General features: G+C 41.5%; 2 protein-coding genes across 3 annotated transcripts in view; one reads left to right on the top strand and one right to left on the bottom strand.

Annotated features, from left to right (window-relative positions):
• The window catches only part of GGA3 (golgi associated, gamma adaptin ear containing, ARF binding protein 3), a 36,416-nt gene extending 24,039 nt beyond the window's left edge, over window positions 1-12,377 (bottom strand). Inside the window, exon 1 of one of the 2 annotated variants that reach the window (XM_042450281.1) lies at window positions 12,295-12,377. In XM_042450281.1, the coding sequence (XP_042306215.1) occupies window positions 12,295-12,334 (40 nt within the window). In that variant the 5' untranslated portion in view covers window positions 12,335-12,377. Of the gene's footprint in view, window positions 1-929; window positions 969-12,294 lie in introns of those variants that run through there. The other variant, XM_042450285.1, reaches the window with a different exon arrangement.
• Window positions 12,378-13,548: 1,171 nt separating this feature from the next.
• MRPS7 (mitochondrial ribosomal protein S7) lies at window positions 13,549-20,448 on the top strand. The gene is made up of 5 exons (XM_042452085.1): window positions 13,549-13,696; window positions 15,432-15,623; window positions 16,969-17,032; window positions 18,262-18,429; window positions 19,437-20,448. The coding sequence occupies exons 1-5, from the start codon at window positions 13,620-13,622 to the stop codon at window positions 19,656-19,658; spliced, it is 723 nt and encodes a 240-aa protein (XP_042308019.1). The 5' UTR covers window positions 13,549-13,619; the 3' UTR covers window positions 19,659-20,448.
• Window positions 20,449-21,423: the final 975 nt, after the last annotated feature.

The raw sequence follows: 21,423 nt of genomic DNA, 5'->3' as shown, positions 1-21,423 counted from the left end.
CCAAACTAAACTGAAGCAATTCTGGCTCCTGTGTATCTTTTTTCTTGTTAGGGCTTAAGACAGTTTCCCCCCAGTTGCCTTTTAAACAATTTTGCAGATTTTACACAGAAAGCACCTCTGATCTCCCTGTGTCAGGCATTATCTCATATGCTCAACACTGGGGACTGGGCTTCCTTGTCCTTATGTAAGGCTTTTTTTTGCTTCCCATTGTGGCTTATCTATCAAGAAGTGCCCACATATCTGCGTGTCCCTGAGGGTTCTGGGGGACAGGATGTGCTAAAGACATACATTCAGTTTGTACAGACCCCTGGCCAAGCCTCCTTACCCTCAACTTTTGTCCCACTTGCCCCAGAATACATCCAGTACTTTCTTGGGGCAATTCAAAGATATAGCCATGTTAAATTGTAGAATCAGTATGTAGAGAGATCTTGTAGCACTTTTGAGACTAAATGAAAGAAAGAAAATGGCAGCAGGAGCTTTTGTAGACGTAGACTTCCTCAGATCCACACTGCAAGAGATTGATAGCAGCAGGCAAGCTGTCTTGCAGAAACCTTTATCTTCCTCTTAAATATTACTGAATGAAACAATAGGCTTCTGAGGAATCCCAATGTTTCTTTTAATAAAATGTGTATCTTTGCTTTGTTGTTGAGCAGACTTACTGTACTCAGTGGAGGTTTTACATTTCTTATTGGGAACAGATATCTATTAAGGTTAGGGTTGCCATAAGTCAGGAGCTCCAAACCGGGACAAATGTAGGACAAATGTAGGGCAACATTTTCAAATGGAGGACACATTTTTTAAAAAATGGAGGATGTGCAAAAAAATTGAGGGTTTTTTAAAAATGTTAATATAAATGCATGTTTTTAGGCATGATCAAAATGGAGGACATTTTGGCATTATTCTTAGACAGATGGCAGAAATGTACTTGCCCTCGGGTTCAACTGTACTTCTCAGAAGTGTGTACTTGGTCAAGGGACTGTGGTTTTTCTTCACTGCGCATGAGTTTGTAAAAATCACAGCAAGTTACATTGGCCGTGCCTCAGAGGCTTGATATCACCATCACCATCATCATCATCATCATCATCATCACTATAATTGTCCAAGAAAGGCAGACTTGTTAGCATTCAAAGTGCCATAAATACACAGAAAATGCACTTCCATATATTTAATAATAAAAAATAATGGGGAAAAAATAAAAAACAAGGCAGGGGTGTATATATTTCATAATAAAAATTAATGTAATAAAATAAAAAACAAGCAATAATAAAAATTAATGAAATAAAATAAAACAAGCAATAATAAAAATTAATGAAATAAAATAAAACAAGCAATAATAAAAATTAATGAAATAAAATAAAACAAGCAATAATAAAAATTAATGAAATAAAATAAAACAAGCAATAAAAATTAATGAAATAAAATAAAACAAGCAATAATAAAAATTCCGATAAAAAGCACACAACGCAATAATAAAAATTAATGAAATATAAATAAAAAAGCAATTAAAAAATTAATGAAATAAAATAAAACAAGCAATAATAAAAATTAATGAAATAAAATAAAAACAGCAATATAAAATTAATGAAATAAATAAAACAAGCAATAAAAAAAATTAATGAAATAAAATAAAAACAGCAATAATAAAATAAATAAATAAAAAAGCAATAATAAAAATAATGAAAATAAAAATAAAAAAACAAGCAATAATAAAAATTAGAAATAAATAAAAAGCAATAATAAAAATTAATAAAATAAAATAAAATAAGTATTTTATATTTTTAAAAATAATTAAAAAAACCCCAAAAACCAAGGCAGACCTAATGGCCACTGACTCAGCTTTCCTCCAACTCCTCCTCCTCCTCCTCCTCCTCTGCCCCAATTCTGCCCCGGCCCCTTCAAGGCACCCTTCCTCCGGCTCCTTCCTCCTCTCCTCCCCTCCTCCTCCTTAGGATGGCTGGCGCGCACAGAGGGAAGCAGGGCAGGCGCGCGCACTGCCACTAGCCCCTGCTGAGGTCTGGGCGGCGCGCGCTGAGGAGCCCGTCCTCTTTGGCCAGCTGGCCAATGGCTGGCTGGCCAAAGCGAGGGACGAGCTCCTGTTTTGGAGCCCCGTGTGCGTGCGCGGGTGGGCAAGCCCTGACACGGTGGCAGCGGCGCTTCTGCCGCCGAGGAGGAGGAGGAAGGCACAGCCAGAGGAGGAGGTGGGTTGGCGCTGCCCAGCCCACCACGAAGAGGAGGAGGAGGAGGTGGGTTGGCGCCGCAGCCAGCTGCATTAGCGGCAGCGGCTATGGCCGCAGGAAGAGCGGACCCCGAACCGGGAACAAGGCGTGGGGGCCCCCCAAACCGGACCGTGAGGGGCCCCCCAAAAGCGTGATTGTCATGGGGGCCGCCGGGTTATGGCATCCCTAATTAAGGTTCATTACTTCAAGACCTGCCTCTCTGATGCATTAGCGTTTTGAAAACAGCAGATTTCAGAAAGCGCAAAGTATTCATAATGTTTTCTGTTTCATCTGCTCTAGATATATCAGTTCAGACACAGGGCACTTCACTGTCTGCCACACAAGCACCAATTTAACCTATTTTTTTAAAGCAAAACTGACCCAGACAACATGTGAGAGAATGAAATACTGTTCATTCTAGGGCTGAGCAATATGGGTCTGTGCTGTTTTACAAAGGCAATAATTATAAACAAGTGATAATTGACAACGAACAAAGAACAAGGAACACAATGAATCAAATTGTTGGAGCCTTAACTATGTATGATGTAAGCATCTAGTAAAATAGGCACAGGCTTATTTGCAAGCTTTATTTTCTTTTATTAAAATCATTGTACATTTTGATTTTACAAAGAAAGAATAACCTGAAAATTCTGAACAGTTATGGCACTAATTTGTGTACTGTAAAGAGTTCCTAAGTAGTCCTGTGAACATAAATAGCACCTTAGGAAAAGAACAGGATTCAAGTAATGCAAGATCTCTATACAAACCTATGCAAACATACTTCATGGCTGCTTCTGTCATGTTAAAGTTAGGCCTATTTAGCTCTGCTGCAGCCATGTTGAGAGCTTAAGTATAAGGGAAGGGTAGGCTTGCCATATCCCGCCTGGGGGCGGGACTTTCCCGGTTTGGGGCGGGTCCACACGGTCCTGCCCCGGTTTGGCCCCGCCCCTGGGATTCTCCCCCCAGCGAGGCCCTGGAGGCAGCTCCGCGATCACGGAGTCCTCCAAGGCCTCCCTGGGGCTTGGGAGACGCTGTCTCCCAGGCCCCAGGGATAGGGTTGCCATCCCCAAGGACCTCCAAACCGGGGGAAATGTAGGATAAGGTTTTAAAATTTAGGACTTTTTTTAAAATTTCCTGGCCAGGAAATTAAAAAAAAAAGGTCCTACATTTTAAAACCTTGTCCAAGGCCTCCCTGGGGCCTGGGAGACAGCTTCTCCCAAGCCCCAGCGAGGCCTTGGAGGATTCCGCGATTGCGGAGCCGCTTCCAAGGCCTCCATGCCACAGCCAAGATCAGCTCTAATTCTCTTGGCTACATCCTTATCTCCAGAGACTACAGCTTGCCTATTCAGTTGTCAATCAAAGGCTCTTCAGTACTGTTCAGCAACTGAACAGACAAACTTCTGGAGATAAAGACGCAGCCAACAGAATTAGAGCTGCTGACCAGAAACCAAAGCTGGTATAGTGTTCTATTATAAACAAATCCATAACTCTGCTACCGTGCAGCCAGGGAATCTGTCACCGAAGAAATCTGGGTCACATCCTTTAGTGGAGCAATACTGCATCACGTGTAAAACTTTGTTACCTCAAATCAAAACATGGCTATCCATTCATAGTTTGGACATTAGGAAACCTGGGGCCACTTCAGAGGGGTGGAAGGGAAGGGAGTGTGTAGCTAGTTTCTACAAGGAGATGAGAGAGAATTCAAAGGAGAGGGAGTTATGCCAGTTGGGGCGGGCAGAGGAAAAGTGACATTTGGGGAATTGGCTCTACCTTGTTAATTCTGCTTTCAACACAGGAGTTAGTTATGTACAAACCTGCTATGTATAAAATGAACTCAACTACTGTTTTGGAGAGATGTCCAGAAGTATATTGTTCTATATACTGAACTCATGTTCATATGATTTTGAACACATACACAGGAAATTTTTACACAGAAAACATGAATATACAGTATGAATTAATGGATGCAAAGGGGTCTTGTAGCACCTTTGAAACTAACTGTGCAAAATAATTTGTCACATAAACTTTTGTTGACTTAGGGTCTGTACGCATAGGTCAAAAGGCCCATGTTCCCACCGGCCTCACAGTCTCTTGTATGGACGATGCAGGCTGATAGCCTTGGGATGAGACTGACCAGTCCAGATGCTGATCTGGTGGTCCCAGACCAAAGGGGTCTTAGCAACAACAACAAAATCAACAAGCCTTTTTACAGTTAACAAGCCATAAGGCAAAACAACAGCAACACAACAACAACAAAACCAACCCAAACACCCCAACCATTATATACATCTATACGCAAAAGTGTGAGCATTCCATATTGGAAAGTAAGAGCAAACCATATTAAAATAAAATAGTGGGGTATTTAAGTGCAAATAAATACATTTTAAAAACAGCTTAGTAAAATGTGCTTAAAGTTTTTATATATATGGAGTATATATATTAAAACCGTGCAGCCATATTACTAGTAAGCAAACTTTTGATGTCCTTCTTGCTTCTGGGGCTAAGACTCCATTTAGCAACTCAAACCAGAAAGGCCATCCTTAAAATATTGTTTATGGAACATGGCCCCTTCCGTTTTGGTTGCAGAAAAAAAGAACTGCACAACCTCCTCTGTTACCTTTTTTTTATCCTCTAGCAAATATATCCAGTACTATTTTAAAACTATCTGGGAACTTACTTTAAAAAGGTGTAATTAGTCTTAATCTGCCATCTTTATAAAATGTACAGAAAAAGAGTATATGGCTCCGAGACTTTGGAATAGTTTTCCTGAGGAGATCCGCTCGGCGGCCTCGTTAGAAACATTTAGAAAAGCAGTTAAAACCGAGCTTTTTAGCCGAGCATACCCCACCTGATATGAATACCCCCCTGATATATGAATGATATGCCCCTGTCTGTGTATGATCCCTGCCTTGCTTGTTGATGCTATTGTTATTGTCTGATGTTGGATATTTTATTGTTTTTAGCTGCTTTTAATTGAGTTTTGAGGTAAACACTTTGTGCTTTTATTTAGTCTGTAACCCTGCTTCGATCCACTGGGAGAGGCAGGGAAACATAATTAAATTATTATTGTTGTTATTGTTATTATTATTTGGGATAAAGATTCTACTAGTCCTTCCCACAAGGGCGTATGAGAACCTTGTACTCAATTCGCTGGAAATATCCCTCTAAATACAGTCGATGGAACTACGTTGAATCTGGCTTTCCTGAATGCCATCCTACATTTAGAAATTGTTAGACTTCTTAGATAATTTGCACCCCTATTTGAATTAAACCTCAAGCCCAAACTAATGGGAGAGCAAGTGGTGTGAGCAGCAGAAGCAGAATATATTTTATCCATTGAGCAAAGATCAACTTTGCCCTAGGCCAATTGAGCAACCACACATTGTGCCTCTGATGGCAAGGGCACTCAGGGAAGAACCTCTGTTAAATATCTTTAGCCAGCCATACTCAGCCTTGCAACCTCCAGATGCAGTGGACTACAACTGCCATCATACTCGTCAGTGTGGCCAACAATGATGGGTCTTGGAGCCTAATACACCAAGAAATCATAGGCTGGGACTGGTTGTCTTAATATGATGACAGACACACATGGAAAGAAGTGATGGTCTGTGACTAGACTGGGACCATGTTGTCAAAGTCAGAGTATGGTACAATATGAACCAAATGAATAGTCCCAGTTCGTAATCTAGTAGTTGTATCCAGAAGCAACAGCAGTTTCTCAGCCATCTTCAAGCAGCTCGATATACATCACAGTAGTCCAGGAATGGAAGAGCCTTTATTTGTCAGATGTAGCTCACACAATCCCTTATCATAGGTCATATTGAATGGAGCTTCTGGGAATTGATTCAAATCACCTGACTAGGCAGCAGACAAAAGTCTCACCAGGTCCTCCCTAGAGATACCAGGGATTAAATCAGTATCTTATCTATGCAAGATGCACATATTCTACTATGAGGTACAGCCCTTTCCCCTTATTCACTGCTGGCAAGGCTGTGACTCTCAAATACCTTAGGTCTGACTGCAAATATACGCATGGGGGAGAAAAGGTGATTTGGTTGAATATTTTGGGATAAGGATGACATTAAAACTTCTATGTGTTATGCGTACAGAAAATTAACAACAACAATAGTACTAATAATAACAAAAAAAATTTCCCACCTCTCCTCAAGGCTTGAATGAACATAATACACAATTTCTTAACAAGTGTGCCAGTAAACCAGAGAATTATCCCTCCACTCCCAACTCACCCCAAACCCTAAAAATAGCTATGGTGGGAATGTTTAGGGAAAAAATAAACCAAAATTCTGAATGAAATTCTACAAAACAGCATCTGGTATGAAGCAATCCAATAAAAAGAAAAGTTATAACACCAATGTCATCTATGTATTCTGTAGCTACTATAGTTGCTCAAAATGTAATCCAGCTTTAACTCAGTATTTTAACCAAGCAAAAGGTGATGTAGACACTTGTGATCAAATGGTGTCTACCTCCAACCCAGAAAAGGATGACTAAGCAGTGCCTTATGGTATTGACATCTTCTGCCTGCATACATATATTGTATTGTATAGATCACAGCAACTCTACAATGGAAAAAAGCAACAGATGCAAAAGATGACATTTTAAAGAGAACCAGCTAAGTAAACAAAAAATGTGACAGTTATAGAACAGACTGATGGAGCTCCCAAAGGAGGCAGGCATGGATGATTAGATATTCAATCACCCACAAAGAAAGGGAGCAAAGGTGGTATTTACTCTGGAGAAGGTAAATAAATTGTGGCAGCAAAATGATGGTTTTTAAGGAAAGGACTTATGAGAGGGTGCTGTGTTGTTTCAAACTGTACTTTTTAAAAAACTACTTTTCATCCTTTTTAAGTATATGTTTTAAACTGTTTAAATATTGTTAATAGTTTATGTCTACGTATTTAGTGTTGATCTTTGTATGTTTTAATTATGTTGTTGTTTTTGTTGTAGATATGCGACTTCAAATCATTTTCAATTTTTCTATGCCAAATCTATCACATGGTTTTCTTGACAAGTTTTGTTGGAGGGAGGAGTTGCCTTTGCCTTCCTCTGAGGCTGAGAAACTGTGACTTGCTCAAGGTTTTCAGTGAGGTTCCATGGCTGAGTGAGGGCAGTCAAAGCCTCTGGTCTCCAGAGCTGAAGTCCAAGCTCAAACCACCCCACCATGCTGGCTCTCACTATATTGTACTCATTTTAATTTGTAAGATGCCCTGAGCCCAGTTTGGAAGGAAAGACAAGGTATAAATAACATCATCATCCTTTTATTTGGAACACGCAATAGTTAGCTGCAGGATGTGTCCTTGATTTTTTGAGGTTACATGTGGCTGTGTAAAATCCTAGAGTTCTATTATTATTTGAAAATGTTAGTTACGTTTTGTTGTTATTTTAAAATGTGGGTTAAGATAGTTCTGTAGCCACTGCAGAATGGAATCTCCTTTCCCTTTCCTTATCCCTTAGAGACTCCCCAAAACTGCTTCTGGAAGTTTTTCCAACCCTCCAGATGTGGTTTTGGAGGTTCACTATATTGGAGATATCATCCCATTCCTTACTATATTAAATTTTCTGTTCCACCAGAGGGACTTCAGCACTAAATGCTGCCTGTATGGTCCAATAAACTATAAAAGGAATTTTATTATTTAAAAATTAAAGTTTTAGAGTGTTATTGGTCAAGTGTTTGGTTAGGCTTTGTTGTTGTTGTTGTTGTTGTGTGCCTTCAAGTTGTTTCCTACTTATGGCAACCCTTAGATGAACCTACCATGGGGTTTTCTGGCAAGTTTCTTCAGAAGGATGTTTGACACTGACATCACCTAAGCATGAGAGAGTGTGACTTGCCCAAGGTCACCCAGTGAATTTACATGGCTGAGCTAGGATTTGAAACCTGGTCTCTAGAATCGTAGTCCAACGCTCAAACCAATATCAATATCTATTATTTTTATGTTCAGCTGGAACAATTTTGAAATCAGCCATATTTTTATTTTGAAATAAAAATATGACTTCAAGTATGTTTATTGGACTCTAAGAGGAGAGAAATACTATCAAAATGAATGGTAAAAGAGGGTTAAAATAAGATTATAGCTCTCATAGCTATGGAAGTCTGCTTGACAGTATGAGAGCAGTGAACAATGCTGACTCACATAAGGTTTGCATTTTTAAACTACCCCTTCAACCATTCATTGTAGCTTGCAAAATTGTTAGAAACTTGAATATGTATTTTTTAAATTGAAGTAACCAAAAATCCTGGGGGAAAACACAAACCCAAGAACAGTAAAACCCAGTCATGGTACACAGAGCTGGATTGCTTCAACAATTAGTGTCAGTTGATTGTATGTGAATAGATTGTGCTCAAACTACAGTATATTGTTGCTAAAATGATAAAAAGCCTTATCTGTGATTATTCAATCACACATGCAACCTACAACTTAAACATTACAGTTACCACATACTAAATGTACATGTGAGCCAGCTCTAAACATATCTTTCAACACCATATGACATATAGGAAAGCTTTATGTATTTTAAAATATCTTTAATTATTTTGAATGAAGTGATCAACAGAGGAATCTTAAACCAGAGGATAGAAAGTTAACGTGGCTGGTCGATAGGAGGTGTTATTTTCAGGCAGACCTTTGCATTTGTTTTTAAAATGGTCTCTTATTGAAACTAATCAAATAGGATTTCCCATGCAGTTCAAAGCTGTTTTGGGTGAGCATCCTGATCTAGTGAACTATTGAACCTTCTACCATGTATGTTCTATGCCTTGGCCAACATAACATGCTTATTTTAACATATTATTTTTAAATCTCCTATTAGTTTTCTTTGAAACTAATAGGAGTGCTGGTGAACTGTTAGTGGCAGAATGACTGAGCTGTGTACCAAGCAGCCCACAATTCACATCTCACCTCTGCTACACACCTGCCATGTAGTCTTAGAGAAACCATTCTTTTCTCAACATCAGTCCTCCTTCTACAACATAGCAATAACAACACTTGACCCACCTTGTCAGCATGCTGTAAGGATCAGTGATATAAGTGATGAACATTCTAAACTGTGCATGGAGAAAAGGAGAAAAAGCCAACAAAATACTTCAAAGGTTATCAGTGGCTACCGATAATGAAAACAATTTGTTGTTGTTGTTAACTGCTCTCAAGTTGTTCTCGACTCATGAGGACCTTATGGATGAGACATCTCCAAAATTCCCTGTCCTCCACTGCTCAGCTTAGATCCTGTAAATTCAAACCTCCTTAATAGATTCTATCCAGGTAGCGTGGGGTCTTCCTTTCTTTCTGCTTCCTTCCACCTTTCCTAGCATTATTGTTTTTTCCAATGAAAAAATGTGCCTTCTCATGATACAGCCGAAAAGCAATAGCCAAAGTTTAATCATCTTGGCTTCCAGGGAGATTTCCAGACTGATAAAAGCAGTAGGCCTCCAAAATATCAGTTGCTGAAGAGTGTGCTTAGGAGTCTGCTCTTGTCTTCATATCAATGTATCTAGGATTCCTGTAGGCACCTCATGTATAAATTGAGGGCAGGTTTGGGGACCAAAATTATGGATTTTGATATGACTCACAGATAAGTCAAGGGTAAAACTTAGGGGCATCTAACAAATGATGTAAAGGATGAAGCAAAGGAAAACAATGCCAAAGAACTTACAAAATTCCAGCAAGCATAACTGTTTGTGCTCATACTAAAGGCTGGATGGATGAGAAAATAGAAGGGATTCAGGGTAGATGACACTCTTGCCTTTCTCCAGAGGATGGTTCCTTTTTGAATGTGAATTACAGTACAGTAATACAGACCCAAATTTCTAGACTTATACATGAATATATACAGTATCTCACAATTTGGTATAGATTAAAAATACCAGAATTATCATTTATAAATCTGATAAATCAAACTAGTAGGTAGATTGCGGGGTGTGCTCTTCTTTATAACCAAGAAACCAGTTATTTAGAAGAGGAGGAGGAGGAAAAGGTACAAAGTGTTCATTACCTTCCTCCTCTTAGAAATAAATCACCAATTAATAGGGCCAGGCTTCAGATGGGCCATGTCCACTGCAACTGCAGTTCTGGATTTCTGTTCAGATGTCTCAATTTCAGTGTATAGCTTATTAAAGGGAACAAGTTTTGCTGGATCCCTATTGGGGAAGGGGCTCACTTATTTAGACAGGCCTTGCTTGGAAGTTCATACAGAAACAAATTGTGGGATAAATTGATTTTGTACATTTCCCCCCCATCACCACCCAATAAGCTTTCATGAGCTGTAAACCGCATTCTGAAAGAGGACCAGGACCAGGATAGAAGTGAGATGGAAGAATAAGTTCAAAAGAGATTCCACAGTGAGGCAAAATAATAAATAAGTGGATGGGAACAGCATAAAAACAAGGGAATAGGTACAAATTAGGTCCTTCTTTCAGGAAGCATTAACCTTTCCACATATTTATTTATTTATAGTATTTATACTCTGTCTGATACCTCTGTCATTAATTGATTATTAGTTTATATCAAGAATAAGAAATATATGGTGCTCCAGATGTCACTGGGCTGTAATTCTTTCCAGCCATAAACACCACAGCCAATGGCGAGGGATGATGGAATTACAGCCAGCAGTATTTGCAAATGTGCCCTGGCCCTAGTCAATACTGACCAAAAACCCTAAGACAGTCAGTAACCTGAACATGTCACAATATACTGGCTTTGACAGAACTACAGTAGTACAAAACATAACTACTTGTCATCTGGCTCCATCTGGTACAGGAAGTGCCCCATTAACACCCATGATATGCACACAACTAATTATGCCTGTATAATTAGCTGTTAATTGCAGAATATTTTACTGTTAGGAAGTGGATAGAAGTGATATGGCTATACACTGGGAACACAAAAATAAAAAGAGGGGGAGCACAATTAATCAATAAAGGAGACAAGAATTTCCCAAAGAGTGTCACAAATGTTATCAGAGTGATCTTTACAACAGCCTTGTAGATTAGAATATATATAATGTATATTCCATCTATGACAGATGAACTTGTGAAACAGCACCTTGCTTGGAGATACTTAATGCATTACATCATTAATTGCTGAGGAAGATACATTTGAACCATAGAATCATAGAGTTGGAAGAGACCACAAGGGCCATCCAGTCCAACCCCTTTATTCTGCCACGCAGGAATTCACAACCAAAGCATCCCCATTGACAGATGGCCATCCAGCCTCTGTTTAAAGACCTCTAAGGAAGGTGACTCCACTACACTCAGAGGAAGTGTGTCCCACTGTCAAACAGCCCTGACTGTCAGTTCCTCCTAATGTTGAGCTGGAATCTCTTCTCCTGGAGCTTGCATCCATTGTTCTGGATCCTGTTCTCTGGAGCAGCAGAAAACAAGCTTGCTCCCTCCTCAATATGGCATCCCTTCAAATATTTGAACAGGGCTATCATATCACCTCTTACCCTTCTTTTCTCCAGGCTAAACATCCCCAGCTCCCTAAGTCTCTCTTCATGGGGCTTCATGGTTTCCAGGGGTTTCACCATTCTGGTTGCCTTCCTCTGGACTCACTGCAGCTTGTCAACATCTTTTATGACAAGTACCCTGCTTACTGGGGGCAATTGGCTTACAGATTGTAAACCCAAAAAGCATCTGAGGAAGTAGACTTAAGTCTTGCTGCCACCTTCTTCCTTTCAGTGAGTCTCGGAGGTGCTACAAGGTCTCTCTAGGTACAGATTGCAAACCGCTTAGCCTGGCCCTCCATCTTGGCCAATGCTCAAGGATTCTGGGAGCTGGAGTCCAAACAAGAATGTGTAGGGGAAAGGAGTCTGGGAATCCGGGGCTTAGGGAGTGCTGAGTTCAACCGTGTCAACGCCGGTGCCGCTATTGGTTGGCGGTCTCCCACCCAAGTCCTAGCCAGGGCTGGCCCTGCTTAGCTTTCAAGAGCAGAGGGGATCTCCCCAGGGCTCCCTCCCAAGGGCCACTGCCCCCGAGGAGCCCGTCTCCCCTTCCGATGGCCGGGGCTCCTGGGCCCCACTCAGGGCTTCCTCCCCAAAGAGGCGGAAGGGGGCTACTCACTCAGCCAGGACTCCAGGCTCTCCCCTTCCGCCTCCGCCATGTTGCCGGGCGGGCGGGCAGCAGACTCCCTGACACAGAGTGACGCCGCGACAGGGAGAGAGAGAGAGGGAGGGAGGAGCGGCCGCCTGCCTTCGCCACGCCCCACAGCGCCCCCTGGCGCCCGGGCGGCGGGGCTCACGCTCTTCCCTTGTCCTCCTTCCATAAATCTGACACCGCCATGTATCCCCCAATGCTTCCCTATCCACTCTCAGTTATAGCCACAGCAGTGGCCTCCCCAGGGCTCGTGTCACTTGGCGTGGCATCCCATGGTGCCATCCCCATCCCCTCCTCCTGGTTCGCACCAGGCAGAAGCCTTAGGGGTTATTATTTTTGGCACTAATGTTACTCATAAATTGTCATCCCCATCTGCCACTGAATGTCGTGCTAGTAGTAGTTGTGATATCAACAACTAGCAAAGTTAAAACTATACCTCCAGATGACAATATCATATGCACATCCTAAATGCATTTGTAGGTCATTAGTCTGCAGAATCAGTATGTAGAGAGATCTTGTAGTGCCTTGGAGCCTCACTGAAAGAAAGAGGTTGGCTTTACTAGATTTCAGGGGCTCTGAAGTCTACGAATGTTCGTGCTGCCAACTTCTTTCCCTCAGGCAGTTTACAGGGTCTAGGCCAATTGCCCCCAACAGTTTAGTGCCCTCCAGAAGGATGCAAGGCTGAGTGGACCTTGAAGCCCTGCCTGGGATGGAACTCACAGCCTTGTGGCTGCAGGACAGGCATTTAACAACTGTGCCATGAGGGCTCCTTAACAACAACAAGGGCTCCTTCTTCTTCTTGTTGTTGTTGTTTGGTGTGTTCCTTCAAGTTGTTTTCAACTTGTCATGATAACCTTACTTAGCAAGATGGGCTTACTTGGGCTTTGGTTATTGTTGTTGTTAACTGCCCCTGAGTTGATCTGGACTCAAGGCTGCCCTTTGGATGAGACACCTCCAATACCCCCTTTCCCCCTGGGATGCTCATTGGGAATATGGCCCACAGGGAACCCTTGGGGAATACTGGCCCATAGAGAAACGTAGGGAACTTCTCCAGTGTTTCCTATGGGCAAGTATTCCAATTGGGTCCCAAAGCGGCTTTTACACGGTGTAAACTGAGAGTAGGAGGGAGGGAGAGAGTACAGCTGTGTTTCCCGTGAAGCACAGTGAGGGAAACCCTTCCTAGTCTGCTGCTGCTGCTGCTGCTGCCGCCAATGGAACAGAAGAGGCGGCTCTGTTCAGGCATTCGCGGAGGGCAGCCCTGCCGTGGGAGGGGCCCTGAAGGCAGAAGCAAGATGGCGGCGCCCATGGCGGAGAAGCTGAGGGTCTTAGGAGGGGGGCCCTGCGGCCGCTGGAAGGCCTGGTTCCCCCGGTAAGAGGCTGGGGCTGGGGCTGCACTAATAGCCACTTTGGCATGGCTGAGTGCTAGGGAATCCTGGGATCTGCAGTTGGCCACTGTGGCCCCAGAGCTCTCCCTGAAAGGGAAGGCTGCATGTCTCTCTCACAGCTACAGATCCCATGCTTGGTTTGGGACTTCAAGGCGTTTCCGATGTATGGCGACCCTTGGCAAGGCTTCTTCAGAGGGGGTTTGCCATGGCCATCCTCTGAGGCTGAGAGAGTGTGACTGGCCCAAGGTCACCCATTGGGTTTACATGGCCGAGCCAGGATTCAGGCCCAGGATTCCCTACCACTGAGCAAGGGCAGTTAAAGTGGTCTCAAACTGGATTATTTCTGCAGTGTGTTTTGGACCAGAGTCCCAAGGTGGGGAGGTGCACCCAATTTATAGTCAGGAAAAGTTACTTTTGGGATCCACAACTGCCAGCATGGCTGTATTCCATTAGTGCACCTGATGAAGTGGGTGGGAATCTATGGAAGAACTTGCTAAAACAAATCAGGTTTAAATGTGCTGCAAGATTCATTTTTCTTTTTCTTTTATATCACGAAACAGACTAATTTAGCTGTTTCCCCCCAAATAATATCTTACATGTGGTTCTACGAATGAAATGGTAGTTACAAGCATAAGGTATGCACTTGTATATCCTTATAAGGTGTACACTTGAACATGGCTTGTCCTTATGATTTGGATAGGCTTGTATAACAAAGGAGTTGAAAGATATTTAGTTCTTGGCACTGTCAATATTTGTTAGTGAAATGAAGCCCAATACTGATTTTCATTCTATAAAAGGTTATTTAAATTGGTGTCCTGTGTTAGTTGTTGTTGGGCATGGATGAGTATGGTTCTCACATAAGGAGTAAAGCATAACTTTGTGAATTACACTTGTCCCTCCACATTTGCTGGGGTTAGGGACACGGGACCCCCGTGAATGTGGAAAAAACTGCAAGTAACGAAAACACTGTGTTTTTGCCTAAGAGAACAGCTCTCTAGGAATCTCTAGGTCCTCCAGTGTGACTTTTGGTTAAAGTTGATCATAGAGTTGCACTAGAGGACCTAGAGATTCCTAGAGGGAACATATTTAATAAAATCCATGAATAATCAAATCAGCAAAAGTCAAAGCCACAAATGTGGAGGGTCAAGTGTACCTCTTTGATACAAGTTGTAGTGTAGAGGATCTGTTGGAGTATTTAGGATATATTATGCAGACTAAAATACGAACTTGCTCATATGTGTACTTATCCTAAGGGAAATATTTACATAAGACCACATCTGTATGTTTCATGTTGCTCTATAATTTCTGTCCTCTTATGTATGAACAGTCACATCTGCCATGCGATCACCCACAGCCATGAATGGAAAAGGATGTAAAGAAATCCACCTTGTAACTTCAATCTAACTGTTATGGGTTTACATGGCCGAGCCAGAATTCAGACCCTTGGTCTCCAGAGTCATAGTCCAACACATAACAATATGAGGTTGAATAACCGGCATCTTTGCAAAGATTACACATATCTCAGACGGTTGTAGTCAATGGGATTTTGTTTGCCTCAAATTCTATTTTGGATTGTGTTAAAAGCATGATAAATTATCTTAGTGGGTCTGAATTATAAAATTGGATGTGGGGAAGTGGGGCATAAGCAGAATTATATACATCCACATGTTGGGGCTGAACATATTTGTGACTTTTTTCTGTTCTTTATATTCTTTGCAGGCTAATTCAAGTCAGGTGGAGTCGATACAGTCCTAATTTCCTTGAACCAGAGGTGAACAAAGAAGTTTATAACAAACCACTAGAACAATTATCAGAAGAAGAAAAAACAAAATGGGATCTTAAAACAGTCCGACCTATAAAAGCTACCCCTTCCAATGTCAGCAGCTCTGTGTTCTATGAACCAGTGATCAGGTCTGGATGCTGTCTTACATATTTAGATTAAATCCTTACACTTGTGTCTGACACTAGTTTTCTCCAGATGTTTTAGGCTTCCAGTATTCCTGACCAGTGGATATGGGAATGGAAATCCCATTCCCATATCGAAATCCCATATCTGGAGACTAACCATTTGGGAAAGACTGATCTATCATTTATCAGAAACATTAATTGATTTAATAGAGTAATTTAGTTTATCAAAGTGTTATCTGACAGAAATATGAACAGTTTTAGCTGAAAAAGTTGAGAAGTATAGCATGATGTTCTAAAGCTTAGTAGTATTGATTTTATGTGATAGGGTTCAGTCCAGAATGTTTCCAAAACATTTCATGATTTGTCTCCATGGCACAGGTACAATAGCAGCACCAGAACAGCAAGAGTGATATCCCTTTAACGGGTTTTCAACTCCCTTTCCAGGCTTTCCTCTGGAACACAAAGGTCCAAAACACACTGCAGAAATCATCCAGTTTGAGACCGCTTTAACTGCCCTGGTTCAGTGCTAGGGAATCCTGGGAATTGCAGTTTATTGTGGCACCAGAGCTCTTTGACAGAGAAGGCTAAATGTCTCACAAAACCACAGTTCCCAGGATTCCCTAGTATTGAACTAGGGCAGTTAAAGTGATTTCAAACTGGATTATTTCTACAGTATATTTTGGACCAAACTGATCAGGAAAGCAAGAAAAAGAACAATCTGCAGTGATACTGCTTGTCTGTATTCCCCACTTGTATAACTCAATTTTGTAGGCCTCTGCTGGCTGTTGTATAAGATGGAATTGCTAGTTCTGAACTGTGCTCAAACGTTCTTTAACAGGTTCTATGTTCTTTGTTGTTCAGGGTTGGTGCAGTGGTTTGTTTTTATCACCAAGCTCCAACACATGCTGGAAAAGGACATGACACCTTTACCAGAACATGTTATGTGGGCTGCAGGATCATGGAAACACAGTGAAACTGTAGATGCCATGGTTTGTGTCAGCACTGGGTACTGCCATGCCAGTCAGCTGTGCATGACTTCAAAATACTAGACAAGGTACCTCATGATGCTTGTGCTTCCCTTTGAACAAACAGTATCACCACCCAGTGACAGAAGCCGATAACTTTCCAGCAAACCTCTACAGCTGTTGATCTGAGAGTGTAGTAGGTGGATTATAGAGGGAAGCAGAAGCATGATGAGAATAGTAAGTAACTAGAATTCTTTTGACAAATTTTGCTAAATACCCTCATGGTTTATTAGCATAATGGAAAGAGTATAGTTATGGGGATCTTAATGTCAGAGTGAAGATGCTTAGAGTACCAGTACAACTGCATTTGTATTTTGCTACAGCAAATTTACTAGCCTTATGATGAAGGGAGGAGATAAGATTTTGGCCCGATCCATTATGAATCAGGTAAGTTAATATTCCAAATTATTGTTCCTTTTATTTGTTATTGCAGTGTGCAGAAGCAAAAATATTCCTATCTTTAAGCTGTATAGGAGAGATGGATGGAGGACATTCTTGTGGATGGGAGAATATTTTGTCCTCTTGAGGCCCTCAGAGACCACACTCTTTCCCACAAAGTTGTCACTGCAGAAACCCCTGTAGCTCTGTAACAATGCATGTGTAGATGGCTCCCCCCCCCCATGCATTCCATTTTGTAGCAGAATCATGCTTCTGATAGCCCACCTAACTATGGTTTGGTAGTTTTGAGGAGACTGATTCTGCCAGGAAGCAGGGCACATTAGAGAAAGCCATCTGTATGTATGTCGCTTTTCCAGAAGAATCATTGGGTATGGAGTGAACTGGGGGCTTCTCAGTTGGCTGTGAAAAGCTGCAGATTTCCCTTTTCTGCCATGCACAAATTGTCTGTCTCTGGCTTAGTTACTTTACCACAATAATCATCTTCAGTATCTCCACAGCTGTTTCATCTGCAATCTTCTTCCAGCTAGGCACCTTGCTAATAAAAATTTGCAAAGCTCACAGACAATAATGGCCTTCATAATGTATTCTTTTAGACAAGTACTTGGAGGTCTGCAGGCATGCATTTAACTATGAAATCTTGCCTTTCAGCATTCACTCCAGTATAAACCAGAGACCTTCATCATGGCCACAATTAAGGGCCCTGAGTGTGGCCAAGAACACTTTAACATTGGATATAGTGTCTGCTAGTGGCTCTGAAACCTGAAGGAGCAAGGTTCAGTCTGATTTCTGCTAACTAGTAAGGAAACACAATGGTTAGGATCTACACTGGGAACGTTTCTCAAGGTCACAATCTGTGTTTATATATAATCCTGTCTTCCCAGAAGCCCTTTTAGCACTGTGTGGGGTTAATGTGCATGATAACCTTGTTCTGGGATTGAGCAAATCCTGCTGTTGAGAATGACTTTAACATAAGGACATGTGGACTCTAGGAACATAAGATGTTGCCTTATACTGAGTGAGACCATGGGTCCAGCTAGCTCAGTGCTATCCGTTTTTTCTCCAGTAATCATAGGTTTTTAATTGAAGATCTTGACATTACCTAGTAATTTCCCATCCAGGTAGGTACCAGGCCTGACCCAGCTTAGCTTCTGAGATCAGGAGATCAGGTGCATTTAGGCTGATATCATGATAAACTTTTACTTTTGTTTGCGATCTAGACTTTGGAAGCTATTAAGAGGAAGCAGCTTATGAAATACCATAAAGCTGATGAGAAGGAGAAAGAAAACATTGAATGCAACCCTTACACTATCTTCCATCAGGCATTAAAAAACTGTGAACCTGTCATTGGGCTTGTGGGTGTCCAGAAAGGAGGCAAAACCTATCAGGTAATCTGTGAAAGAAATAGAAAATGAGTCCATTCAAAAATTAAAATTATGGTGGCATGGTAACTCAGACACAATCATATTGGCATAGGTTTTCCCCCTAAAATACAACTATTATTGTGAAGGAACATTAAAGAGGCCTCAGCAACATATTTTCTTTAAACTTTTGGAAAGAAGCTACTTCTACTTCCATCTAAGTTGGGATGAGAAAGTACCTCCACAGGGCACTCTGCAAGTGGCTCCACAAGGCTCCTTTTGTGCCTTTCAAGGCCCTCACCACCATTCTTTGAAATCACTGAAGATTACTTAAGACAATTTCAGAACCATTCAGAAGAATAAAGGGCAACTGTCAGGGGTATTTTAAATCTAAGAAAGGTCTTTTTTTGTAACATGAAGTGATCCAAAAGTTCCTAATGGAAAAAAAGGCCTTTGCTGGACCTAAAATGGCCAAAGAGGGCTAAAAATGTGACAAAAGTGTCCCTATACCTCAGAGTTTGGGAGCGAGGGCATTTGGGGGAGTATGGGGTACAGTTTTCCTTCCAATGATCCCTGGGGAAGCAAGTATAGCCCCCTGACAGTTGCCCAGTTGCACTGCTGCACTTTGAGGTAAACAAGACACCCATTGTTGGCATTTATTTCATTAATATTGAGAACAATTTTCTGTAACATAATCCATTTGATTTTTCCCTTTTAAATTGGTTCCTAGTTATCTTGAGAGTTTGTCAGTAGTCTGTGATAACTATTCTACATAAATTTAAATCTGAAATTCTGGGCAAGTTCAACTTTGGCAGGGAAAATTTATGGGCTTGCTGACAGAATGTTGAATATGGCTGGGCGGTACTTTTTTCAAGGACCTCGCAACCACAGTGGGCAAAACAGAGAAATCCCAAGCACATTTTTGACAACTTGGCTTTTTCATCTTACACATTGATCAAAAAAATCATGTGTTTTTGGAACCCAGATCTTGGTTTCACATTTCTGAAATCTGTAAATTTTTTTGTGTCTCAAAGGTCCCAACCCCTCTGAAGGACAGCCGGCGGCGTTTCTTAGCAATGAAGTGGATGATAACAGAATGCAGGGTCAACAAGCACAGGCGCACACTTATGCCTGAAAAGCTTTCCCAAGAGCTGCTGGAAGCCTTCCACAACCAAGGTCCTGTAGTAAAGAAAAAGCAAGAGCTTCACAAAATGGCTGAGGCTAACCGGGCCTTTGCTCACTTTCGGTGGTGGTAGAGTGTGTACTGTTTTGTCCGATGCAACCTATGAGGACAGAGACTTTGTTACAAGACAAGGATTCTTTTTAAAATTCTGTATGGCTTTCTTTGCAAAGCACCAGCCTGGCAGGGCCATGGACAGCTTTGCAGCTGCCTCTTCTCAAATAGCATGACAAAGAAGATATTAGCAAAAATATTTTTTCCTCTTTTTCAGGCTCCAGTGAGATAAAATTCTGATTACTGTATGGCTGAGATTATTTAATTAGTACCGGCTTCTGTATGCATGGTTTCTCCTTTGTTCCATTCTAACCTCTTTCCACTCAGAGGGTTTATCTTCAATACAGAGTTATGGGCTATCTTGTGGAGGATTGAAAAAATAAACGGTATTTTGTATTGTTAAGCAGAATCCTCGGGCAACATCCTGGACTGGAGAATTGTAATGCAGGTGGAAATTGCTTGTGGGTGTTCTCTGTGTATCTGTTAGGGACAGTGTCTCTATTTAAAATGCTTTTGAATCAGGAGTTTAGTGAAAGTAGCTTATTGGTAGGAAACATATTGAATGAAAATTAGCCTCTTAAAGGGAGGTTAGCTTCCCTTCTTTGATATGGTCCGCACATGCTTTTTATCACTTGTTTTCTCTGCAGTCATGCTCAGGCAGCTGAATATTTGAGCTGACTACATAGAGTATTTGAAAACAAAGTTTGGTCTAGCATTTTATCTGTAATGGTCCATTCAACTCTGTAAGACATCACTTGATGATGCAGATATCAGGTGATGTGGATGCTTGAGTAAACCACTCTTTACCCCAATTGTGTCCCTGAATCCATACAAAATATTTTAACTGAAGAGTTGCTATGTCCTTATGATAGATGGGATCTTGAGATCTTGGGTGTTGATCTGCAGATTTCTTGATTCTTTTGCTTGTAGAATGTGATGGGGTTGACGTGATCTACAACTCTGGTTTGAGAATGATAGTTCCTTATTGGTATATTTGTAGGAAAACTTCTCACTATGCTACCAATGTCTTTCGAAAGAACTGTTTCTCTGTGCCATGAAGCATCCTTGGAAATAAATTTAGAGGAGTTTCTAGTTTGTTAGCTATAATGTCTATTACAACAGTCTTGAGTATGACACTTCTTACGTAGCCAGATTAGACTATCCATACAAAGAAGGTCAGTAGCAATAAGGTTGGAGGAACCCTGAAGTGTGACAAAAGTATTTAAAAAGTGGTAAGGGGATGGAGACTGTAAAGTGTACATAGTATACATATAAATTTAAAGACCATTGAGTGCTATCTCACTGAGGAGACAAAACTGCAAAGGAGTGCATAGAATCCCACACAGCAGCACCCCAGATCACAATGTTTGTAATACTGATTACATAGAGATTGCTCTTGTTCCCAACATGCAGCTAACCAAGGGCCAAAACAAGACGGCCTTGAAGGGGTGGCTTCAAGCCGCCCTGGAGAAAGCTGGATCGGGGCTGCAGCAAGTGCATGCTGCAGCCCCTATCTGGGTTTTTGTCGGCTCAAAAAGAGGCTGCAACATACCACTTATTTTTGAGCCGACAAAAAAACATCTTAAACGCTGTTCTGCTGGATCGCTGCAATGCTGCCCGCCATCTAGTCGGATGGTCAGCGTGATACGGCTTGGGGCATTGTCAGGGCGTGCATCATCTAAACACCATGCCCCCCCCCCCCACACACCAGCATATTGTGCCAGTCTGTTTTGGCTCCAAGTGACTCTTTGTAGCCCTGCCCAAAAGCAACTTTGTATAGCACAAGT

The sequence above is a fragment of the Sceloporus undulatus genome, chromosome 2, assembly GCF_019175285.1.
Source record: "Sceloporus undulatus isolate JIND9_A2432 ecotype Alabama chromosome 2, SceUnd_v1.1, whole genome shotgun sequence".
Taxonomy (NCBI): domain Eukaryota; kingdom Metazoa; phylum Chordata; class Lepidosauria; order Squamata; family Phrynosomatidae; genus Sceloporus; species Sceloporus undulatus.
Note: the sequence above shows the minus strand (reverse complement) of the source record. Positions and strands in the feature narration are given on the sequence as shown.

Coding starts and splice junctions, on each gene's coding strand:
- MRPS7 (XM_042452085.1), top strand. CDS start 13,620: ATGGCGGCGCCCATGGCGGAGAAGCTGAGGGTCTTAGGAGGGGGGCCC. Junction 15,624..16,968: donor TTCTATGAACCAGTGATCAG/GTCTGGATGCTG, acceptor ATTTTGCTACAG/CAAATTTACTAGCCTTATGA. Junction 18,430..19,436: donor AAGGAGGCAAAACCTATCAG/GTAATCTGTGAA, acceptor TGTGTCTCAAAG/GTCCCAACCCCTCTGAAGGA.